Below are 25,227 nucleotides of genomic sequence, written 5' to 3'. Positions count from 1 at the left end.
TAAATGAATAAGTATAAGTTTTCAGGGAAAGCTTGTTTTCAGAACCTTTACACGAACGTTATTTTTATTGTATGTATGTGATGTATGTATATCATATGTAACTAAATATTAATAAATATTTCCGCCGTAAAATACTGTTGGAAACGGCGTTAAATCCAAAATAAACAAACTAGACTATGTAGAAATTATGTAATGGATGTTTTTATTAATTAAAAGGAATAATAGGCTAGGTATACTATAAACGAGCTGGACAGATCTCCCGATCGAGGTGAAATAACTACAAAAGGACCGTAACACATCTTACAGATCACTAACTTGTGCGTGCGTGTTTTCTCCCCTACTGCGCAATTTATCCCATTTTCACGTAAACATTTTACAAAATTATGCTGCATTTCAAGTTAGAAATTCTGCTAAAGCTTTTACGTATAACCTGGTATTATATGGATGGATGTAAAAGACAGTGCACCTGTGCGAGGTTGTAGGGTGTCAATCATGGGTGTGTTCACTGTATCTCGAAATCGTCTATAAACAAGATATCGTTTATGCCATTTATTTCTGACCACTGTTTCTTTTAAGCTGTAAGGCTTCTGAAACTGTTACCCAGTTTTCAGATAGCAGGAATTTAATTTTCTAAACTAAATTACTCTATAATTACATATGTATCCGAATTTTGTTTTATTCTTCGCCGTAGAAATGTTTCCGTCTTTTTCAGGGAGAAAACAACCCGGCAATAATCCTAATGTTTTCTTCATTGTTGTGACAGATTTTTTAAGTAGGTATAATTCATGTTTTTATTTTATTTCCTTTTGAATTACACAAGGTCTTTAACTGTAGCTTTCTTGCAGTATTTCAGGTATAATTTTATGTTCAGATATACTTCATTATATGATTTCTTTACAGGGTATCGAACGACCTGTGTTCAGTATTTACATAACAAACATTTGTCATGGCTGATAATATAAATGATAACACTGAATGATAAACGACTGAAAACACAGTTAGGCAATATGTTTTGATTGACAGTTAGTGTCAGTCAAAGCATATTGCCTAACTGTGTTTTTCTTAACGAAAGTACAACAACTCGTACTAGCTTAAATGAAAATAGTTCACGTGAGCTGAATTGTAAATTAATGTTTTGTTTGTCGAATTTTAAAATGCATGTCTACATCAGATATGATTCTTGTCAAAAATATGTAAACAACACCTGACACAAGATAAAATGCGATTTTATATTTTCCGGATTTGAATTTATGTTAAGGATTTTGCACAAATAGTTTTCGATATTTGTAATATGCTAGAAATACTTGAAATGTAATATTTAACAAGGTGACCACAATTTAATAACGTTTACAACCGCATTAATAGTCAGGAGGTAGAAAGTTCACTCTGAGCGTGTGTGGGGGGAGGGGGGGGGGGGGGGGGGGGAGGTGGTCGCGGGTTCGATGTCTGACCATTCCATACCACAATGGCATGCGTAACTCCCTTACTTGGCACTCAGTTTGAAAAAGGGGTTTTCAAGGAAAGAAAATAAGCAAGGTATCCGTTACAGTATTACTAGTTGGTCGCACAGTAAAGCTCTTTAGCCAATTGTCTGCTGATTACATACGTACCTTACGCTTTAAACATAGATGTTGGGAAAATCAACATCTATCCATGTCCCATCTCATGCTTTGATAATATCAGACTGAAACAAGACGGGAATGTATCTTGTCCAATTGGAAGAACAGGAAACCTATTTGATATGAGATAATTATTTCATTTACTTCATTATTATGCAGTATAACAGATAAGACTGGTGGGGTCGAACAGTACACACTCAGGAGATATTGCGTGTATACTGATGGGTCAGTATGAGACACCTTCAGATTTTATTGTGTATTCAGTGATTAGATCAAAAATTATACATATTTAGAATGTACTGTGTATAAGTTTTGGCTAATATTGTATGTACATGTATAGTGATGAACTCAAATTTTAGACAAGGGTGTTGCGTGTACAATATTTGGTTCTAGTAGAAGTTACGACTTTTATCCAGAAAACTTGTGTTTAATAGCTGGCCGGTCAATAGCATAACTTATTTACCAGCGATTTACATATGATATATATAAGTGATCGTATGATGCATGTTAGACTGCAAACTAATTGTCATTGGAGAGTATTCATCACTCTTATTCATATGCACATTATAAGGAGAAACATCATATACAACACGAAAAGTGCTTTTGATTAATTGCGAGATAAAATGCTTAGAATATTAAATAAATGGGGCTTGTAGTAGCTTTTAAAATGTAAAAGCATTCCTTGCTTTTTTGGATGACATAGGTTCAAATGATGGTTGTCGGGCTTTTTTTGATGACAAAGGTTCAGATGACTGTTGTAAAAACAAAGCGCATGGTGATTGTGTTAAATAGATCCTTACGTTATTGCAATTATTCGATTATATTAGTGATGCATTTAGTTATACAGGATCCCATGCGACAGTGTTCTCGTAATGTTCTGATAAAAGCAAACTGTAATTAGCCAAGGGAATAAACGCATTCACTTCAGTTCGCTTTTTTTAAACAGTCATACCATTCTCCTAACAGGACACACCTGTAGATTCGAAGCGATTTCACATTTGCGTAATAGTAAAAAAAATGTACGAATAAAGTGAGATGTATGTAGTACTAATAGAGCACTTATGTTGCTTGCAAAATCGGAAGAAAAATCTCTAAATCGTTGTTCACGTTTTAAAAATGCGATGCGAAATATAATAAATTTTGATATTTCTTGAAATCATTCGCATAAAATATTAGCAAATAAATATATGACGGATTGGGTTTAGTTTGAATGTTTTCTAAATCGGGATTTTTTTTTTTTCAATTAAAGGTTAACATTTGTCTTTATTTATCCACCTCTCACATTTACGGCAATGATATTTCCATCTGTCGTAATTGCATTGATGCCCAATTCGTTGTTTATCTAACCACACAAGGTCATGTAATTTGAAATTCACTAGATGCAGAAGAAAGTTTATTGTTTTGTTTAATGTTTCAGATTAAATTTAGATAAAATGCCAAAATAAAATAAAAAAGGTAGCCCAACACGACATAAACGAAAATGTTGCAGGCTCGGTTTGATTGAGCCTGTTTATGGACGGTAGTGGAAATGCAAGCTACCGTCCACGCCATCTGGCCCCAGGTTAAGCTGAACGCAACATTTCACATGCGTCTTTTGTCAAGGTAATGTGTCACATGTTTGCTGTCAGAACAATCGAAAGGACTATCATTTTATTAATATCTCTTATCATTATCATCATTTTTATTATGTTGTTGTTTTAATTATTATTGTTTAATGTTATCATTGCTACTGTAAGTACAATTGTTATTACTATTATTGCATGTATCAGTAGTGGTAGTAGTAGTAGTGGTAGTGGTAGTGGCAGTGGCAGTGGCAGTAGCAGTAGCAGCAGCAGCAGCTGTATTTCCTTCAACACCATATCTGACATGTGAATTTTTACCACGATATAAATTTTCTTTGCAAATCCTTGATATCCTTTCCGCAGCCTTAACGTACTAAAACGTATTAGCGTCTGATGGCCCTTTCACGCTTCCGTAGAAACAATATTTATTACACGAAACTTATTTTGAAAATATTTCTGAAATGTCTAGGTCTGCAGCTCTCAAAAACGGTTAAATCTTACATCTGAGGCATATACTGACACTCTCAGACAACATCAAAAATGACATTTTGAGCGATTTGATGAAGTTCCAAAATTACCAATGTACCCTTGGTCCGTTACGGACCCCTGTGGGATTTCTGTTTATCTAGAGCTCAAATATTTTTTCATAGATTAAAAGCTGACATGCTGTACTAAAGCCCAGGTAATTTCAATTTGTAATAAAGTGCTGAAAATTGGCTCCCCAATAGCAAAAAAAAAAAAAAAAAAAAAATAAAAAATAAAAATAAATAAAAAAAACGAATCAAAATGCGGCTTTCGTTTTCAAGTTTAGCATTTCTACTTTCATTTTATTTGCTTCCGGAAATAGCTGAAGGTCGAGTGACGTCATTTTCTTTGTTGTCAAAAACATACATATGCCTGGCGAGATTGCATAAATATGTGCTGGCCGTCCTAAGGATATTAGCAATACGGCGAAGTTATGCATTGAGATTTGTTAACCGTGTATGATATAATCTAACTAATGTCAAAATTCAAAGTTTAGCTTTTTAAAAGAAATGGTTTAAATTCAAAACATTCCTTCGTCGGCTTGTTTGTGTTATCCAGATCGTGGATCATCGGTAGTTAATTTTTTTCAAGCTTTAGACCTACGGATTCAGCTTGTCGGCATTTGAATATTAGAATTGTCAATCAAAAGTTTGAAAGGATGAACCATATTATGTTAAGAATTTGTCACGACAACACGTGTAGCCACTGTCACACCACTGAATGTTCTATTAAGAACACACTGCAGACAAAGGATAATATTTAAAGATAGCAACATTTGTATGTAAGATGACAGTTTCAAGGGATGATCCAAAATTCATATACTTTTGTTTTTGTTTTAAGTCATAATTATGACGACTTTCCAGCTTTAATGGTGGAGGAAGACCCCAGTTGCCCCTCCGTGCATTATTTCGTCACGGGAGAAAGGAACCATCGACCTTCCCTATGCCAGCTGGATGGCTTCCTCAAATGAAGAATTCAATGCCCCGAACGAGGCTCTAAACCCGCATCAGTGAGGAGCCAGTGATTTAAAATCAGTGACCTTAACCACTCGGCCACGGAGGCCCCCATATAGTTTTGTAGAGAAAGAAGGAAATAGCAAGTGTTACGCTAGACGAATTGTAAGTTGTATTCGTGTTCAGTCATCGAGGACAGCCTAGAAAGTTCTTTATGTTTTGCTTCAATCTATGTTCCTCTAAGCCTCCACAGTTCTTCGGCAACCTCGTTCAGGTCATGAATTCTTATGAATTAGCAGATATATCATAATTTGTATTATACATACTTTTAAAATTTGTTTGATTTTGAGTCACACCAACATAATTTAGGTCATATTGCGTCTCTTCAAGGTTTTTGTTGTGGAAGAAGACCCTAACTGACCCTCTAAATATTGTTTCAGGCACAAGCGGACACCGGGATAAAAACACCACTGGATGGCTTTCTCACATGAAGAATTTTATCTCTGAAGCGAGGTTTTGAAGCCACATCTGTAAGGGGCAAGCGCTTTGAAGTTATTGACCATACGTACCATGTCACAGAGGTTATTTATAGACTGAATAATTCGCAGCATTGCTGTGTTTTGTTTTAGGGGATTTGTTGCTTATTTTTTATTTGGAGAAGCTGCTTAAATGCACGGGAATATTATCTTCAAGGGCAAAATCTGCAAGTGTAGTCTAAAAGACGCACCATGATACTTTCCTGTAGTGTCTAAATGTAAGCAGTTTTAAAGTCAACTAGACTAATAAAAGTATCAGTTTAGTCTGAAAATTAATTCAGGAATGTTTCTCCATACTTGACAGTGTACTTTGGGCCAAATTATATGAAGTATAAAATAAAATGTAAATATCAATGAAACAGAACAACGGCTGATTAAGACTTTCTTGATCGAGAAGTAAAACAGACGCGTTCTTGGTATTATATAGAGTACCGAAATGTCAAATTTAGATGGTATTTGATGGTTACCAGTTTTTTAAGATAAGCAATACAGAATTATGAAAATGTTTTTTTTATGACGAATAATTAATTTGATTGCAAAATAAAAAGATGGTTAAAAATATTGTCTTGGTGATCGCTGCTCCTTCTGTAACATGTTTTTCTTCACCGTTTTCCAGCTTGACCGAATGCCCCTGTAACAAAAACATGAAAATATGAGGATATCAAAGTGAACGAAAACGTTTGGATGTTTCAAATATGCAATGTCCAGGGCCCGTATTCATCAAGTTTAAAGATTAATAAACGGTTAATAATTTGTTAGCCTTAAGTCTTGTATAAAGAAAAACTAGTGCATTTTTGCCGAGCTGCCTGTAGCTGCAAGCAAGCAGTTTTGATGAATTCTGTCCAAAAAGACAAATCAAAAAGAAATTTTAAAGGTAAAAGTAAGTTTCATTTAAAATCGTTGATGACTACTACCTTTTAACCTTTGCGACATGGCTTTCGTACAAATAAATAGTTGATCATTCTTTTAAGTTCAAATTGTTTAAGGCAAATTTTTGATACTCACCGTTTGGTTTGCAGTAAAGGGCGCAAGAGCTGGCAGTCGCTGGACGGTATCTGCAAGTCCCCGGTACAGCATTACCAATGGTACAGACCTAAATATGATGTGTTAGAAAATGTTATTTAAAACATTTTTACATGCTTAAAGTCCCATAAGGCCTTAAATTTTATATTAAAACACGGATAAAGCAGTTGTCCAAATAGATGTTATGTATAATTACATGGACAGGAAAGTAATACTTTCAATACTGCACATGAACTCATACAGTTAGACATATAAAGGGAGATAATATTGGAGAAACTAGTAAAATAGGATTTAACTAGAAATTAATACATTTTATGTTCGTAACAAACAATGTGGCTGTCACATTATAATCAATTTATTAATTTTATTTTGTTGACACAATTATAGGTCATATGGCGACTTTACATTATAATCAAAGGCATTATGACCCTTTAAATGATATACCGTACGTCCTTAAATCTTTAAAGTTTACAACATAAAACAGCATCCGTTGAAGTGTTAACTCCTATTTTTCCGTAAACAGTAAGTCTACTATAGAAACCAAAATGTACAAAGGGTGTTAAGGTCACCAAACTCATCTACAGTACGTCCTATGCTCGTATAATTAAAAATTTTGACTTCAGGTCGAAATAGGCAAAATTTTGTTTTTGCTCTCATTTTATATTAGCATATTTTGTAATAAAGTTTGCAAGATTGACCTGACCATGCCAAAACATTTCTCAGTCTCTTTGATCTTGTTACTGAAATTTCGATAGCAAATTGTAATAGAACTCTATGAATAAATTTCAATTGAGACTGACCACCAATTCTGAATAGTCACTTGAAAATAGTCGTTATCTTAAAATTAAATTTAGATATGAACGACAAAGTTTCACTATCAAACTCAGATTGAAAATATTTTGTGGTCATGAGACTGGAGCTAGAGACAGCTTAGCATACCTCTGTATAAGTACATACGCTATAAATAAAGTTAAAGCAATTTGTGTATTCTCCATGTTCAGATTTTAACTGCCCATGACCTTATTTAATACGCTCAGGAGCTTTCATGAGGCATCCTTTGTTTTTAGAAGAGCCCTTCTACATTACAAGTTGAAAAGTGTCTGTTCATTAAAATCTCACACCTTAACTACCTCTTTTTTTCCAGGGAAATTGTATGCTACTTGCTGATATCTATCAAGTTACTATCAAGATGTTATCCAGAAACACGAGGGATTTAAACGGACCAGTGTTAAACAGCTACAATATTGTTGACCTTAAAAAGTAAAGTGTTACTTACAGCCCCCTCGACCGTACATTTTGCATTAGCAGTCGCAAACAGTACAGACAAACTGATCTGAAAAGTATGTAGGACCAAAATAACTTTTCTATTCTGCACAGTGAAATTAAATACAGCCAATAGGGTGGTATTTGCACAGGTTTTGATGGAAAAGAGGGAAGTTGAATAGTACTCGTGACGGTTTTATGAGAACAGAGCGAATTTGAATAGTATTCGTGGCGGCTTTATCAGACAAGAGCGGAATTTCATAGTATTTGAGACGGTTTTCTGAGAAAAATGCGAAATTGATATCTCGGCGTTTTATAGGAAAAGAGGAAAATTGAATAGACTTCGTGGCGGACTTATAAGAAAAGAGCGAAACTGCATAGTTTCCGCGGCGACGTACGAGAAAAGAGAGAAATTGCATAGTATTCGTGGCGGTTTCATGAGAAAAGAGCGAAATTGCATAGTATTCTTGACAGTTTTATTGGAAAAATATTTGCGACAGTTTTATTAGAATAGAGCGAAAATTGTATTAGAAAAGAGCGAAGCGGACGTTGTTATTAAAAAAGAGCAAAGCGGCAGTTTTATTAGAAAGAGTACAACTGAATAATTTTAGCGGTAGTTTAATTAGAAAAGAGCGAATTTCATTTGAATTCGCGACAGTTTTATTACAAAAGTGCGAAATGGAATAGAATTCGCAACAGTTTTATTACAAAAGTGCGAAATGGAATAGAGTTCGCGACAGTTTTATTACAAAAGTGCGAAATGGAATAGAATTCGTGGCAGTTTTATGAGAAAAGAGCAACAATCGAATTCAAAACATTCATGAAAGTTAGCAGCTTCATCTCCATAAGCATATAAATTACATATAGAGATAAGAAGCGTATGCCGTGTGTTTATGCGATGCGAAAATAAGTTATTATACTATAAAAGGTTATAAAAAGAATATTATCAGCTAAGTAAACAGTTCAGAACTTCGTGTTTTATGAAATGTTTTTTAGTGAAATATTTGAGTGTAATATGTTCAGTATTTTCATAAAAAGTATATTTTTCAATTGTAAGAAACTATAAAATTGCCAGTAGTAAGTTAAAATTGATAAAACTTAGACAATTAGGGCAGCGTTTTATATGTAAAATACTAGTATAAATATATATCTGTCATGAACCTCACACCTTACATTTTTTACTCGTGGCTTTAAAAGTGCGTTCACTTTGATCTTACACTGAGGCAACTATTTATAAATATCTTCGGAATAATATTAGCGTAAACATGTATAACTTCAAAATAAACCGATTAGACTCGTTTTATTGCTTTTTTTTTTTTTTTTTTTGAAAATGCTGAATATTTTCCAGATCCGGACAATCTGGGGGAAATATAACGAGGTTGTCACTAATTGGAGAGTTATCAACCTTCAAAAGTACCAATAAAGATGAATGTTTTCTCATTCCCTGAAAATATTATTGCACGTTATCAAAATAAGTCTCATTGGCTATGAGAGAATTAACGGTCATTAATTTAAATAATAGCTGCGCCTACAACGTAGGGAAAATTTGCTACGACGTGTCTTTGGTGTAGTTTACATAACACGAAATTTAAGATCATTTTAAATTTCTTTTGTTGTTTGACCCTGAAGATCAAATATAATTTTGAAATTGGTAAAATAAATATAAATGAATGAATTATTTGTTTATATTTTTACACCACCATTCATTTGTCGTCGCCTAAATAAAATCTAGTTATATCAAATTTTAAAGGTTTTAGCAGAATCTATTTGGTTAATAAGAATTAGTCCGTCACTGATAATATATTTTAGACAGTTGCATTTCTTGATAGTCAAAGGAACATTTGACTGATTAGTTTAAACGATATTTATTTTGAGACAACATACACATAACATGTACAACACATTTTCACAACTCAAATACATGGATTGAAAACAAGCTAGTAGCTTATATAAATTGACAGATTGAAAGCAGATGATTTGAAATATTAACTTATGTTGTACATTTACGGACGATAAAATCAAGTGAAAATTATAAAACTGTATTTCTAATACTAAGCACATTTTCAGAGGATTTCTAACGAGGCAATAATTCTTTATTTTTGATCAATTTTGAAACACGATAACGTTGACGTCACTGTAATCTATTTATAGACACCAAGAACTAGTTGTACGGTTTTAAATATAATACATGTACGGATGGAGTCAATATAATTCAGCAAGGTGTTTGTTTGAGTTGTTCTTTTACTTTATCTAAACTATGCAAATGAATTAAACATCAACAGATACAACCGTTTCGGGGGAAACTGCTTTCTAAGATCTTTATCTTTGTGTAAATTACATTTAACACTCTACTCATTTAGAAGCCGCACAAAATAATTCACTCGGACTACAGATTTGTTAAATTATTCCGCTGTATTTATTATTGTTTCCTAATTTGTAATGTGTATAAAATGTATGTTCTCTATTATGACTGTTTATATTAATATATATGTTTTTGCCATTCTTTTCACAAAGGCAAAGATATTGCCGATTTGCTATAAATAAACTTGAAACTAAACGTATCTTATATTTATTTACTATTTGAAATAAAGCGGACTATTTTCCTAAACACATCGACCGCACAATTCATTTATCGAATAAGTTGTAGGGGAAGAGAGATAAAAATATATATTTTACGAACTTCAAAATATGCCTGTTAAAAGTACAGTTAAAAAATAACGTTAACCAATATCACTAGAAATTTAATTTTGTAAAAGAAATTATCTTGATCTGTGTGTCATAAAATGTGATAAAAACTGAAAGAAGAGGACTACGAAGAACAGCGACAAATATTTATACAGAACAGAACAGAACAGAATTTATTGATTTAAGCATACAAGCTCATCATCATAACAATAATATGACAGTCACAATAAATCATGTATAAATCATAAATATAGATGCATGTAATAATTACAATCACATTCAAAATGATAATAAATAATACAAATCGAGAGTGATCATATACAGAACAAACATAAGTCAAGCGTTCTTACATATTCAAAGTATCATTTCTGAGTTTAAAGCTTTTGATACAATATAGTGCCAGTTTTGTCAATAAACTTTTGTTTTCTGAGTTTAACAAAGATACCAATTTGTACATACTAGGTCGAGTCTTATAAAACCTCGGAATATACATATTTCTAATCTGGGTATACAATGGACATTCTAATATGAAGTGATACTCATCTTCCAAAGCATTTAAGTTGCATAAAATACATATTCGTTGGTTCCTTTCTATATTTCTATGGCGCCCAGTTTCAATATTTAAGTTATGAGAATTTAATCTTATTTTTGCAATAATATTTCTAAACTTTGGGATTTCTATAATATTTAGGTAATAAGCACGGGATATGCCAGTACTGATATGTCTATAAAGAAACAATGAAGAACAAGCTTCCACTCCAACGTGCCATTCTGTTTGATATATATCTTTCAGTCGAGTATTAAACAAAGGTATAAAGACATTCATATTAACTGATTCTGGAAATAACCACACATCTGTAAACCCTGAGGTTTGCAAAATATAGATCATATTCGACACTAAAGTATATGAAAACAAATCGAGAGGTGAATGCGAAAGAGATCTAAATGCTAATAGATAAAGAAACACTTACACTTCTTTCGCATTCAACCCTCAAACTATTTTCACTTTGTTTTCTAGAAGAGATAGACGTAAATTCATCGAATATTTATTTTATTCTGTGGATACATGATAATCCATTATATTAATAAAGGTTATTGCATTTTCTCATGTATTACAATATTTCAAAAATATAAATTACATTAAGAATAAGACTTACTAAAATGTATGTAAAAATAAAACTTACCGCAGCAAATAAAATAAATATCTTCATTTTTCCAATTGAGAACTGATTCAGTTGTCAACTTTAGAAGGAATATTTGCGCTTTGTTTTCGACATCTTTTATAATGTAAGTCTCAGGCCACAGGCGATGTGTAAATTTAATCACCAAGCCCATCGTCTCGTCCTCTGCAATATTTGCATTTTGATTTGCGTAATTCAGAAAAGGTAAAGTTAACTGCATACTCTTTATGAAATAGCCGGAATAATGGATTTATAGTCAAATAATTCGACAATTATAAAATAGAACTGATCTCACATCTGCATAGTGCTTTCGAATTCGAATGAGTTTTCTTCGCTGGAGCCATAGACGTCAAATGCGTTCCAATTCCTATAAGTTCCTATTAGAACCCCCTTCTTATTAAAATGTGAAAGTTTTCTGGGGTCAGTATCTCACGTTGTCGAAACGGCTGGCCCACGCAAAGCTTCCGTTATGACATTGTTAATACGTTTGTTATTCACACAAATAACGTTAGTGAACGATTTTTGTTAACTCAAAATGCACGAAAAAACTGGAGCATTTATGCAATTAAGAATGAGAAGAAAACAAGACTGCGTATTTAAATATTAGACCCAAGGTACCCCTTCAAGCATAATATTTCCAGAAGTGCTGGATACATGTTGACCTTCCGTAAGCCAACTGGTTGGCTTTGTCACCCCACGGTTAAAGCCCTTACCAGGGGCGTGGACGGTAGCATGCATTTACGCTCAATAATACCGAGCTTTAAACATTTTTATACGCCCGAAGGGACGTATTATGTTATGATGCTGGTATCCGTCCGTCCGTCCGCCTGTCCGTTAGCAATTTTGTGTCCGCTCTGTAACTCTTGAACCCCTTGAAGGATTTCAAGGAAACTTGACACAAATGTTTACCACACCGAGACGACGTGCAGAGCGCATGTTTTGGATGTCTCGCTTCAAGGTCAAGGTCACACTTAGGAGTCAAAGGTCATATCAGTTTGTTTCGTGTCCGCTCTGTAACTCTTGAACCCCTTAAAGGATTTCAAAGAAACTTGACACAAATGTTCACCACACCAAGACGACGTGCGGAGCATTTGTTCCGGATGACTAGCTTCAAGGTCAAGGTCACACTTAGGGGTCAAATGTCATATCATTTTGTTTCGTGTCCGCTCTGCAACTCTTGAACTGTTAAAAGGATTTCAAAGAAACTTGACAGAAATGTTCACCACACTAAGTCGACGTGCAGAGCGCATGTTCCGGATGACTCGCTTCAAGGTCAAGGTCACACTTAAGGGTCAAAGGTCATATATGACTTTGCTTTGTGTATATTGCTCTTCATTTGCAGTGCTCTAGTTTTTATTTAGCAGATATCTTTTGTTCACTTACAATATTTATTTTTAATTACTTCCCTTTAATGTTACTATAAATAGCTCATTTTGATTTTTTTTTTATTATTGGTCATAGGGAAAACCCGAGACCACTTTTCTGTGGTACAACATGGATGGTACCTCCAATTTTTAGGTGTACTTTTACATACCTGTACCTGATAAGGATATTTTGTGGACTTTGAATATTTTTTTGTGGATTTTGATTTGTTTGTTTTTTTTTTTTTTTGAAGTTTTCCTTTTGTTGTTCCAGTTCTTTGGGCTACAACAGTCAAGTTCTTTAAATTTTGCTCCCATCCTATAATGTAATCCTTCGGGCGTATATTGCCCCGCTTGGCGGAGCTCTTGTTATTTTTGTCGTGTTCAGCGACCTGTAGGTTTTTACTTTTCAAATTCACAGAACAAGAGGTTTGAATTCAGTGGCCTTAACAATTCGGCCACGGACGCTCTAGCTTAGCGGGTCTCACACAAGTACCAGTTGTTTAAGAAAACTAAAAAATATACATAGAAACACATCAGTTTTTATCAAGTAAAGAAACTAAATATTTTAGATAATAAGCCAGGAGTGCTCACGTTTTATCAGTCGGTTGACAAATACATACACTGTGTCATCTCTAAATTGTGATATATGTGTCTTCCAGGAAGACGATAATACAAACACCTTTCCTTTTTGCTTTGTGACCGCACCCTGGGCGGAAGGCAGTATTACCCGGGCTGAAACCATTTGCCTACATGTGCGACAAACTGAGCTGCAACAACACGTGTATTTGTCCTTGTTTTTGTCCTTTTCTTCCTTAAATGTAATTCGACATTTTTTCCATTTTACCACAACAGGTTGCTGCTGCTGCTGATGATGATAGTATTGTGGCAAGAATGATGATGATGATGATGATGATAATTGTGGTGGTGATTTTATAGCGAGGATGGTGTTGATATGATTATTGCAATGGATTTACATGGTGGTACAAAGATGCAACAACGACTTGCCAAGGGATATAATTAGATTACTATCTATAGGTGGTACTTTAGTTAAATGAGCCGTGCCATGAGAAAACCAACATAGTGGGTTTGCGACCAGCATGGATCCAGACCAGCCTGCGCATCCGCGCAGTCTGGTCAGGATCCATGCTGTTCGCTTTTAAAGCCTATTGGAATTGAAAAAATTAAATATTAGTGAAGAAAGGGTAGACAAAATGCAATTCACAAACTGCCATAGAACACCATATGAAAAAATTGTTAGCGAACAGCATGGATCCTGACCAGACTGCGCGGATGCGCAGGCTGGTCTGGATCCATGCTGGTCGCAAACCCACTATGTTGGTTTTCTCATGGCACGGCTCAAATGTAAATTTTGTGTTGTCTGTTTACTTAACCTTTCCCTTGTTTACTAGTATTTGTTTCAGTATTTCTCTCATATCTTTGTTTTAGGGTAACCTTCAATGAAACAGCTGTTACATCAAAAGAGAAAAAAAAACTACATTAGTAAACAAATGCAAAAGAAAGAGATATACTTGTAATAAAATAGTTTAGTAAGTTAGTGTTGAATGCTTTGTAGATTTTAATGTCCCAAAAAGCTTAATATTGCACATGTTCTTGTACATGAAATTGAGCGTTAGAGTTAGCTATCTCTATGACATGGCGTAACCTAACTGTCGAAAGTATATGGCAAGCAAACTTCGTGACGGGAGGAGGCAAATATTAAATCCAAGTGATACTGGAGATCGTTTTCCTTGAGACGAATATAACGGTATAAAACAGCTGAAAGTTAAAAAATTGACAGACCACTAAAGGTTTCAAGTGATGAAGTATTAGAATTTACCCATCCTTTAAAAGAGCTATTGTTACGGTTACGTAGTAGACTGCATATATTGTAATTTCTAATATTTATATACATCAGACTGTGTAAGAGATTTCAGTTTCAAACATTTCCAATTTGTTTAATTCTAGAACCTAATGAGGCATACGGAAGGTTGGTGATTCTACCCAGGTACTCGCTCGTGATGAAAAAAAGATGCACGGCGGGCAACTGGGGTCTTCCTCCACCATCAACAGCTGGATGGCAGGTCGGCACTACTTATTTCAGATATATATGCACCTAATCTGGGCAATTAATGACAGGATAATGTTATGAAATAAAGAACAAAAATAAATATTTGACCCTAACATAAACAATACCTAATATATATTCAAATTAGAAATCTGGATCGAGACTACTTTTTAAGAATTTCTTGCAAAGTGTTTAGAAACAATTCTTTCTGTTCGTCAGATAAATGTAACTCAGAGCAGCACAGAGAAAGTCCTCTAAATCAGACTGTTTTATATTAGAATTTCAGTTCTTTCATTATCCAAGTAGACATATAGCTATGTATCAAAATCTCAATCACTTCTCGCACATAAAACCGAATAAATGCTGTAGTATATGTATGTATATTTGGGAAACTATCACATAAAGCCGACAGAATGATGTATTTTATATTAAAGGCTTCTTCCATTGAACAGTCATCAAATCGTAATAAGATAAAGGATAAATTCATGCTAACTATTATACCAGCTTGATGTTAACAGTTTTGTAGATAAATGCACATATTACATATTACGTATCTTGGTTTCTGCTCAATCCGGGACTAGAGGACGCGGACGGTGGCATGCATTTACACTAACGTGCATGGTCAGGTGCATGCAACATTTTCATGTTTGTCGTGTTGAGCAGCCCGTTGAGTTTCCACTTTTTCTATGATTATTTCATATGATACTGTGGAATATTGAATGACAAAAAACAAAAATAACTGCATTATTTCAGACATTATACAAGTCGTTTTGTGAAAATCATGACCCAAGGGAAACAACTTCGAAAGAGTATAGTTAAAATGTGCTCGCAGTTCAGCTGGAGTTGTTGGCAATTTATATACTCAAAACATTTCCCACTGTATTTTCGAATACAGAGTGAGATGATGAAATTCTGTGAAATTTCAAATAATCTCATGTAGTAAAACACTTATTACATCCCTTGCCGATATATAGCCGAAATTGTTAAGCATTGGTCTATAGGACCTCGGGCAGCAGTTTTGACCGTTGAACCTGCAAGTCGGGTCAAAGAAGTGTATAACACCTGTTCAAGTCTCCCTGTACTTGGATTCAGTGTTGTTATTCTTTCTGGTCCTTTGGGATCATGGAGTCCATGCAATAGATATGTAGTAGAGTTCCGAGAATTATAAGCTTGGTTGTGGGGATCGGGGTGTTGAGATGTGTTGCACATTTCATTACCTTTATTAACAGACTCAGTAAAACAGAGTCTGCTATTATTCTGCTTGGTTGTATTATGCTTTTACAGATTTTATCCAGAATTTTAATGTTTTAAACAAGCATACAAAACACAAACTGACATTACAGTTGTTAACAATACAGCTAGAAATAATCCATCATTGATTTTTATTCCTAACCCAAACCGTTCAAGCTTATACACTGTATATTTCCAGTTCGCATATTGTAAGGTAATCATCTGATTCAATGAGAAGTTTTACGTAGCGTCCATTCACCGGCTGATCAAATACTATGGTGCAGTCTGCACCAATAGGGGCTGGGTGACGTGCGACCAGAGTGAGACTTGACGTTGAATTTCCGACGAATACTGCCAGATTGTGAAGTCTTTCAGCTGAAACATTGGAAAAAGCCACTGATTATTTAATTATTGAAGCATAGTTTTTTTTTCATGAATTTACAATATCTTAAATTAAACGCCAGTTAAAAAATACTAATGAATTTTGCAATGTGCTAAACTTCTTAAAGTTCAATAAGACTGACTTTAGAATATATGTTGAAAATAGAGAAACAGATATCTAAATAGATGTTGTATATAATTATATGGTTGGAGAAGCTCTACCTTTAATACTGTTCAAGGACTATTCCGCTACAGGCGTAAAGGGAGGTAATCAAGAACAATGTGATCATTTAAACATTCTGAAGAGTTAATCCATATTCAAGACGTTGACAAATATTGAGATGATGGTCATTAAAATATGATTTGACAAAAGAAATACCAACAACCTACAAGACAATACAGGTAACATGAATATGAAACGGACAAAAAAAACAAGTTGAAACGGTCAGTAACCTATATAATCTTACCTTATCTAATCTAATCTGGTCATATGTATAACAACAATGTACTTGACAACTTGTCTGAAGTCAGAGCACTAATAGCCTAACTGTTAAGGACACGGCTAAGGTAGCTCTTTCAGTTTGAGAAAAAACATCACATAAAGCGCAAGAATCATGCTAATTTTCAAAGTACTTGAATGTTGAATTATTGGTCTTCAATCTGTCTTGGTTGCGCAATCGGGATAGATAAAAGGGAGGTAATTGTAGTTCTTATTTAAAATAAATTGTTGATAAACATTTTATCGCAAATATGGATCTTTGACAATTGTAATAAAATGTCTAACACATCCAGTCATTCAAATTACGAGGCTTATTAATCAAATTAATAATGCATATGCTTATAGCTCTTATGTAGGCTGGGCAACCAGGTTAGAAAATTCAAACTTGAAAAGAAAATCCAATATATATCAAGCACTAACTGAGTACAAATAAGAGCAACAAATTAAATTAACTGACACTCGTGGGTGTCTAGTAGGACATCTGCTGTCTTCCTCCACTATGCGAAGCTGACAAGTCACCAATGACTGGCCCGATGTCGGAAATATAACCCCATACACATTAATGGTGAGACTGGCATATAAATATGGTTACGTTGAATGGATCATACATACGGCAGCAATCTCCACGGTTGACAATGTACATGGAATATATGTCAAACGCTTGTTGTAGATCTATCACAGCGTACGGATGATGACTTGGTAAGGTGCATGCGCAAGGCCAGTTGCTAGCTCGGTTGCCATCGACCTGTAGAAATATTACATAAACATATAATAGTAATTAAATATAAGACGCAAAATTTGGAACACTTGTATGCTGTTATAAAAACGTTTTCCGAAATCAATATTTCTTAACAAAACAAAATAGTTTCAAGAATTCAATAAAAATTGTAATGAATGCTGAGTAGGGGTATTTTTCAAGAAACACACTCTATTACTTTTTATTTTTATCTAATCAAAGATACCTTCAGAACTTGAAGGACAGAATGACAGATAATGAGCATTCTTATTTCAGTAGTTCCAGACATTAGAAGGCACAGTGAAGTCGTATACGTTCCGAATGCCTTACCATGAGGGATCCAGGAGATATTTGGTCAAACAATGAACTAAGGGTGACACTTTTCCCTCGTGCAACATTTGTGAGGCTCGAATTTAAGAACTGACTGCCGACGCAAACTCCTGTCATTAATTGAAATAAACACATCTTAAATAATGCTAACGAATTCAAAAGGGGGTCGATTGTCTACTGGTTAAGGTGGCGGCGCTAAACACGGGGTCATAGGTTCAAACAGTGGGGTTACTACTGCACCTTCTTATAGGACTACATTACTGGTTTTTCCTGGACTTGTTAAAATAACCTTGAAATTTTCATAGTGCAGTGTAGCTCAACGTAGTATAAACTAAATAAATCATATATTGTTAAAAACATAAACAAAGTTGTCGTGACGTACAAGTTAATATGAAAGAACTTGATGGCATACCTCAGTGTTTCAACTACAACTTGATAGAATGAAAACAAACATTTTACTAAAGATGGAAAGAGAGGTCCTTTAGTAATGAACCTGGTAAAATGTTATATATTTACTCGTGAAAATTAGGTTTAATCTGGCAAAGCTTTGAATGTGCAACCAAGAATGGTTTATAATATCTAATACTGTGAAATTATTTAAATTCGCTGGCATGAAATTTCGCGCAAACGTGAGGAAGGACTGTTTCGCGTGGGCTTTAATTCGCGCATTTTCAATTATAGCAATGGAAAATATAATAAAAAATAATAATAGCGCTGTCTTAAATCCGCGCATCGGTCCTGGCGCGAAATACGCGAAAATTCGTCCTATGCGAATAAAAAAAATGATTTCACAGTAATGTATGTTCTAGACAAAAACAATATAGTAGAGGATTCGAATGATAATGCTACCAGGACAGTGACGAATCGTGCATTCCCTAGTATCAGTAGCATTTCCAACACAATCAAGTCCTCCAAACGCCGGCGCTGGGTTGGCACATGTTCTGACCCTGGTTTGCACACCTTTGCCACAGGTAACGTCGCAGCTTCCCCAATCTGACCACTGACTCCAGCCGCCATCAACTATAAATATCAGTTATTTATACATGGACATTTTGTTCAATTACATGCATAAACAAATTTTGTATTCATATCATGTATACAACATTTGAGACGCGCCATGAGAAAACCAACACAGTGCGTTTGCGACCAGCATGGATCCAGACCAGACTGCGCGAATCCATGTTGTTCGCTAACGGTTTCTCTAATTGCAATAGGCTTTGAAAGCGAACAGCTATGTTGGTTTTCTCATGGCGCGGCTCATATATCTTATAGATTTATATCAAATATTCATATTTCATATGCTATCGTTTTAAATGTTTTTGTGACGGTCCTTAATTTCATGTACCATAGGCTTGCCTACTGGCTGGTAGTCAGGTTTAGAATTTACCAACAGCTACTCTTACCTATTTAAAACATAACTTCCAACATACCAAAAATGATTTTAATATGATTTGAACTCACTGGCCACCGGTAAAGAAGCCGCCTTATTATTGCTCGAGTTATTAGAGCTCAAAGGAATTCAGTCAAATTTGAAACACAATATAACATGCCGTTAGAAACATGTCTATATTGAAACACAATATAACACGCCGTTAGGATGTTTGCCTATAAATCCTATATTACCTACCTAATTTGCATAGATTGCAAAATTTTGGACACACTAGTTTAGCTTGATGCGTATCTTGGCAGATGTGAAACAAGGTATTCATCTTTGCACAATCCACAGTTTCATCGTTGATACACAGAGAAGCTGAAAAAAATACGACTGTATAACCAATATCGACCATATGAGCCGTGCCCTGAGAAAACCAACATAGCACGTTTGCGACCAGCATGGATCCAGACCAGTCTACGCATTCGTGCAGTCTGGTTAGAATCCATGCTGTTCGCTTTCAAAGTCTATTGCAATTAGATAAACCATTAGCAAGCAGCGCGAATGAGCAGGCTGGTCTGGATCCATGCTGGTCGCTATTTTAGTTTTCTCATCGCGCGGCGCATATATGGAATTTATTATATTATACTGACCTTTCATTTTGAAAGTTCAAAAAAATGCATTTATTAATCTTTGTATTCAATTTTTCAGCCACACTTAATTTATCTAAGGCATTATGTTTAATCATAATTGAGCCCCGCCATGAGAAAACCAACATAGTGGGTTTGCGACCAGCATGGATCCTGACCAGACTGCGCGGATGCTATTTCATTTTCAAAGCCTATATCAATTAGAGAAAAACCGTTAGCGAACAGCATGGATCCATGCTGGTCGCAAACCCACTATGTTGGTTTTCTCATGGCGCGGCTCATATGGCTTTCCTATTATTACTTTTTACATAATTAATCTTTGTATTCAATTTTTGAGCCACACTTAATTTATCTGAGGCACTATGTTTTTGAATATCTGGTGTTCCTAATAATATTTGAAGTTGTTCTTTTTTTTTTCAAAATTTATCTTTGTATTCAATTTTTAGCCACACTTCAAACATGTAATATCTTTTTAAAGCGATTTTTAGTGTACGTTGTAGATTAACAACGAATAATCGAATGTTTTTGAGCTTACGTTTCAGATGGTGACAAAGGTCTGAATTACAATTGTCCATAGAGCAGCATTCATGGCAGGTAGAAGATCTACGTTGTAAATCAACATCATCTTGTGTTTGTACTTGAGACTTTATTACACTTCGCCCAACTATACCAGTTACTGGAACGCCACCACAATGCTTAAAATATTTGTAATTGAGATAGTATAAAACACTATTTTTATTGCATGAAACACCACTTTATATAGTATCATGTAGATTGTATAAAACACCACCTATGCTGTATAAAACCCACACTCGTATTGCCTAAAACACCATACAGATCATACAAAGCACCATTCAGGTCACATAAACCACCATTTAGATCACATAAAACACCATTCAGATCACCATTAAGATCACATAAAACACCATTCAGATTACCATTCAGATCACATAAAACAGCATTCAGATCACATAAATCACTATTCAGATCATATAAAACACATTTAGATCAAATAAGGCATTCAGAATACATAAAACCCTGTTCAGATCACATAAAGCCAGATCATCACATAGAACCCCATTCAGATCACATAAGACATTCAGATCACATAAAACACCATTTAGATCACATAAAACACCATCCAGATCACATAAAACACCATTTAGATCACATTATGCATAATACAATTTTGTAACACACACTAAAATTGTAACTGTATACAGTACCACTCAGATTGTATACAACAATTCTCAAATCTTACAGATCACAATTCAGAGTTTTCTTCTATTTGATAATAGCAGCAAGTATGCTGAGATTTTTGATACTATATTTTTATATAAAATGAAGTATGATGTGAAATAAAGAAAAAAAGTGATTTATCGTATATCGTATTTTTGAATCCCAGGGTTCCAGTTTTCTGTAGTCATAATTAGAATTGGTCGCCCTTGACCTTTGTACATAAAATGTCCTTAAAAAGTTCTAAAATCTTGTTAACTTACATCGCAATATGCAATACTTTCAAACAATTTTACTGTTTAATATTGCTATTATACATGTTTGCGATTTGGTATATTTCTGGGAAGATCTGTAAATAACAAATCGATCTTGTAACCAAAGTCGAGCAATGTAGTAATATATTTTAATTGTTCATGTAGTAAAATCCGTCTAGTTTAAAAGGTCACAGAAATGAACGAACAAAAACGTTTACAACTAATAAACCAGAGAATTTCATTGGTATGTTGGAAGGTCATAACAAAATCAAGATAATATTGTTATCCTGCCTTATCTTAGAAGACAAATTAGACCTTATTTTAGTGCAATATCACTGTTGACGCCTCTTTTCCTTATCAAAGACATTTGTTAGTTTGATGTACGACTTTTTGTGACCTTTTAACAATGGGATGATGTACAGCATTGAATACAATCATATGTGCATAAGACGATTTTCTTTAATGTTGATAACTTATCAACCACACGTTATTTTCTTAGAGTATGCATACACTAACTCTTAACATATAAGCAATATATCAAAATACAATACTGTATAAGACAAGTAGTTCCGTTGCATGACAAAGTAGTTCTGTTACATGACAAAGAATTACCTGATTATCAGCACAGCCCATGTCATAAATTCCTCCTTGAACATTCATGAAGCAGAACTATAAAATGATCAAAAGAGATTATTATTAAAGTTTTTATTCATCATTCATACGGCCATAATACTGAATCCAAAATTGTGTTTGTGAATGTTGTGTAAACTATATACAACATATAATAAAACATTTTACCATACTTTTTAAAGCCAGAATGTCCCGTTTGGTTGTGCTGTTGACTGTAGTGCTCAGTATGTAAAGTCTATTTATTATTCTACTAGTTATGTCAAAAGCTTATACATGTACTGACAGAATAAATGTTCACCATAAAATGTATTTTGCTTTACCAGACTTCGTGTCCTTATTTATTTGGAGAATGTACAATAATGTTTAAATAATTTTATAGAATAAGCAGTCTATTTTATTGATCGTACCAATGATGTTCATGTTTGACATATGCAAAAAATATGTATCGTTTAGTACATGAAACTTACAGCTGGATGGAAGTTATATTATTTGTTATAATAGCAGCTCACGTGGTAAGCGTAAGCCGAAGTTTTAGTATACAAACACTGGCAGTTTATTCTCTCCACTCACGTGATGGGCGTATCTCGGGTAAGTCAAACGTACTGCCCCAACGGACAACGTCATAATCTGATCAACAGTATCTGTTTCATTCAAATGTTATCATAGAACATGAGTAGCTCTACCATATTTCAAATATTAAGTTCCGATCATGAACAATGCAAATATTGTTGTTGTTTTTTTTTCACTTTTATAAAGCATAATTCCATTTTACTCGGTAAGCAATTCGAGTCTTAAATTCAAAAGTACTAAATATTATACACAATAAATGTAACAACTGCATTAAGGCCAAGTAGAATATCGCAGTTCTTTCTTGAAATTGGCCAGCTGGTGACTTGGGCATTTTTAACCTTTAGCCTACTGGCTGCAAGTGATTTTGCATTTGCGCCCAGTGCAGACCAATATTCGTGCAGGGTGATCATGGTCTGCACTGTTCGCTATTCTGTCTGTAAATTTTCAGTGAAGACCCCTTTGAATAATAAGTGGTACTGTCCAAATTGAATCATGGAGCAGTCCATTGTAGAAAGTCAGCAGGGTATAGACATTCACCACGGTTAATACCTATCCTGCAGTCTTGTTGGGCGAAATGTAGTTTTCGACTTTTTCTTGGTAACTGTAATCATTTACATTATTTTTAACTTTCAGAATTAGACATACCTCCTCAGACCCTGAACAAGTCACTGTGCGATTGCAGAGGAAAGGATCGTCAACATGCTTACACGAGAAACACTCGAAGGAATCTGATATAGAATGTACGCATGGTGATTGTTATAATGTCCAATTCATATCTACTGGATAAGCAATTCGAAGACAAACATAAATGAAATCTTCTAATACCGGCCCGATCAGTACTCTTGGGGCTTTGATGTTACATACTTATAGCTATTCACTCATCGTTATATGACCTTTTCGGTGGTGGAAAAATCAATATAATTTTTTCAAGTTATGATCGATTTTATGCGGACCCACGCGCGTTGCAGCGCTCTCAACCAGTCAGATAAGAGTGTTTGAGCAGGGTATATAATATGATATATGTGTGTTTTAGACTGGGTTCCTGCCGCTGATCGTCTTTTGCCATATTTGGTTTGACATGGTTTATTTGACTGGCACACTTTTCCGCCATCTAAGACTTCACAGACGGAACAAATGTAAAGTTATGTACTTCATACTTACGTATAGCTTTAACAAATAGTAGAAGACTGAGTGTGTAACCTAAAAACGAAAACAAGCATTTCGACAGTTTTTGATATTTCTGAAAATGATCATCCATCATATATAATAGGATATTTGTTCGTTTCAGTGTATGATCGAAATTTCTTGCGTGAAAGACAGGATTTTCACGTGTTTTGCCTGTGCTGGAAAACTCGTCTTACACCCCGGATGGTAAGATGAATCTCGTGCTCTAATTAATGAATCAGTGCATAAATTCACACGCTACTAAAATAGTATACTGCTTAAAAGAACGGAATTTGTTTTTGTTTTCTATTAAAGCGTGAAGATGCCTTTGATTAAAATGTTATGTTATGAACATAAAATATCTCACTGAGTGAACAGAATCAGCATATTCACGGTTCAGCAACGAGTGAGAATTTTAAAGTGTTGCTCATGGATGAAAGATTTTTTCAATCATGTACGGTGAAGTCATTTCATTTCGCGGATATGAAATTTCCTGACTTTGACAACATCTGTTTTGAAAATGAATATGACTTTTACTTGTGCATTTGGGTTAACTTTCGGGGATTGAAACTACCACATACTAGTAATAAATGAAAATTAATTGATTAATTGACCACGAGTATCTGACGATTTAACAATATTTAAAACAAAATTCTACACTGCTTATCTTGTTTCAAAGATTCTTATCAGATTATACCAGTTTTACCCATGCTATGTCGAGCGTTTAGGAAACGTCTCAGGCAACTTAATGACGTCACAATTATAATAATGGGAAAATAGTTAAAAATTAACTGCAATTTAGTACACCCATAGATTTCTTTTCCTTCTAAAATTGCTATATACCTTAGCCGCAGTGAATACTATAACTAAGAAATGAAAATGCCACTGGCTTAAAATATAACCATCCGTTATGATAAACCGTTAAAGTTCAGTAACCATTGAAACACGTTAATAAATTAATAATCTAAAATACTACAAGCGAAACGTGACAATGCCTAAAGTTTTAACGTTCTGAAAAATTTACTCACAGAGTAGCCTCATTTTAATGTATGATATGACGCCCTTGTTGTTATCTCGCTATGTATTTCACTTCTAAATTTTGAAAGTAGAATGTCCGATTAAACTGTAGTGTCGGCCTATGTCTGTGTCATCCTTATCATGTGTATTTCTGTGTTGAAATTTTAACAGAATATGGAATAAAAACAATTACATCAGAATGTTCAAATGAAGAGTTGTTACGGTCACTTACGCATAGCCTATACGTTTAAAGTCAACAGCTGCTTCGAGAGTGGACTCTTTGACTCAGTACTTAGAGCACTGGTCCAGGAATAGCTACCGAGTTTGAATCCCGCCACAGGCAGTTTGGATTTTTCTTCATAAAATGCTATGTTTTTTTATT

General features: G+C 34.5%; 1 protein-coding gene and 1 long non-coding RNA gene across 2 annotated transcripts; both read right to left on the bottom strand.

Annotated features, from left to right (window-relative positions):
• Nucleotides 1–5,561: 5,561 nt before the first annotated feature.
• LOC123539105 (uncharacterized) lies at nucleotides 5,562–11,437 on the bottom strand. Its single transcript, XR_006683902.2, has 4 exons — nucleotides 11,351–11,437; nucleotides 7,495–7,551; nucleotides 6,201–6,288; nucleotides 5,562–5,826 (listed from the first exon to the last, which is right to left on the bottom strand). It is a non-coding gene; the product is annotated as an uncharacterized LOC123539105 (long non-coding RNA).
• A 4,704-nt stretch (nucleotides 11,438–16,141) lies between these two features.
• Nucleotides 16,142–24,983, bottom strand: LOC123539003 (uncharacterized). Its single transcript, XM_045323456.2, has 10 exons — nucleotides 24,857–24,983; nucleotides 23,826–23,864; nucleotides 23,310–23,392; nucleotides 22,077–22,133; nucleotides 20,510–20,669; nucleotides 19,580–19,702; nucleotides 18,802–18,972; nucleotides 17,953–18,062; nucleotides 17,499–17,631; nucleotides 16,142–16,381 (listed from the first exon to the last, which is right to left on the bottom strand). Exons 1-10 carry the CDS (start codon nucleotides 24,867–24,869, stop codon nucleotides 16,185–16,187), a joined length of 1,086 nt encoding a protein of 361 aa, XP_045179391.2. The 5' UTR covers nucleotides 24,870–24,983; the 3' UTR covers nucleotides 16,142–16,184.
• Nucleotides 24,984–25,227: the final 244 nt, after the last annotated feature.

The sequence above is a fragment of the Mercenaria mercenaria genome, chromosome 18 (assembly GCF_021730395.1).
Source record: "Mercenaria mercenaria strain notata chromosome 18, MADL_Memer_1, whole genome shotgun sequence".
Classification (NCBI taxonomy): Eukaryota; Metazoa; Mollusca; class Bivalvia; order Venerida; family Veneridae; genus Mercenaria; species Mercenaria mercenaria.
Note: the sequence above shows the minus strand (reverse complement) of the source record. Positions and strands in the feature narration are given on the sequence as shown.

Coding starts and splice junctions, on each gene's coding strand:
- LOC123539003 (XM_045323456.2), bottom strand. Junction 22,134..23,309: donor CTTGTTCAGGGTCTGAGGAG/GTATGTCTAATT, acceptor ATCATTTTATAG/TTCTGCTTCATGAATGTTCA. Junction 18,973..19,579: donor TTGCAATCTATGCAAATTAG/GTAGGTAATATA, acceptor TGATATTTATAG/TTGATGGCGGCTGGAGTCAG.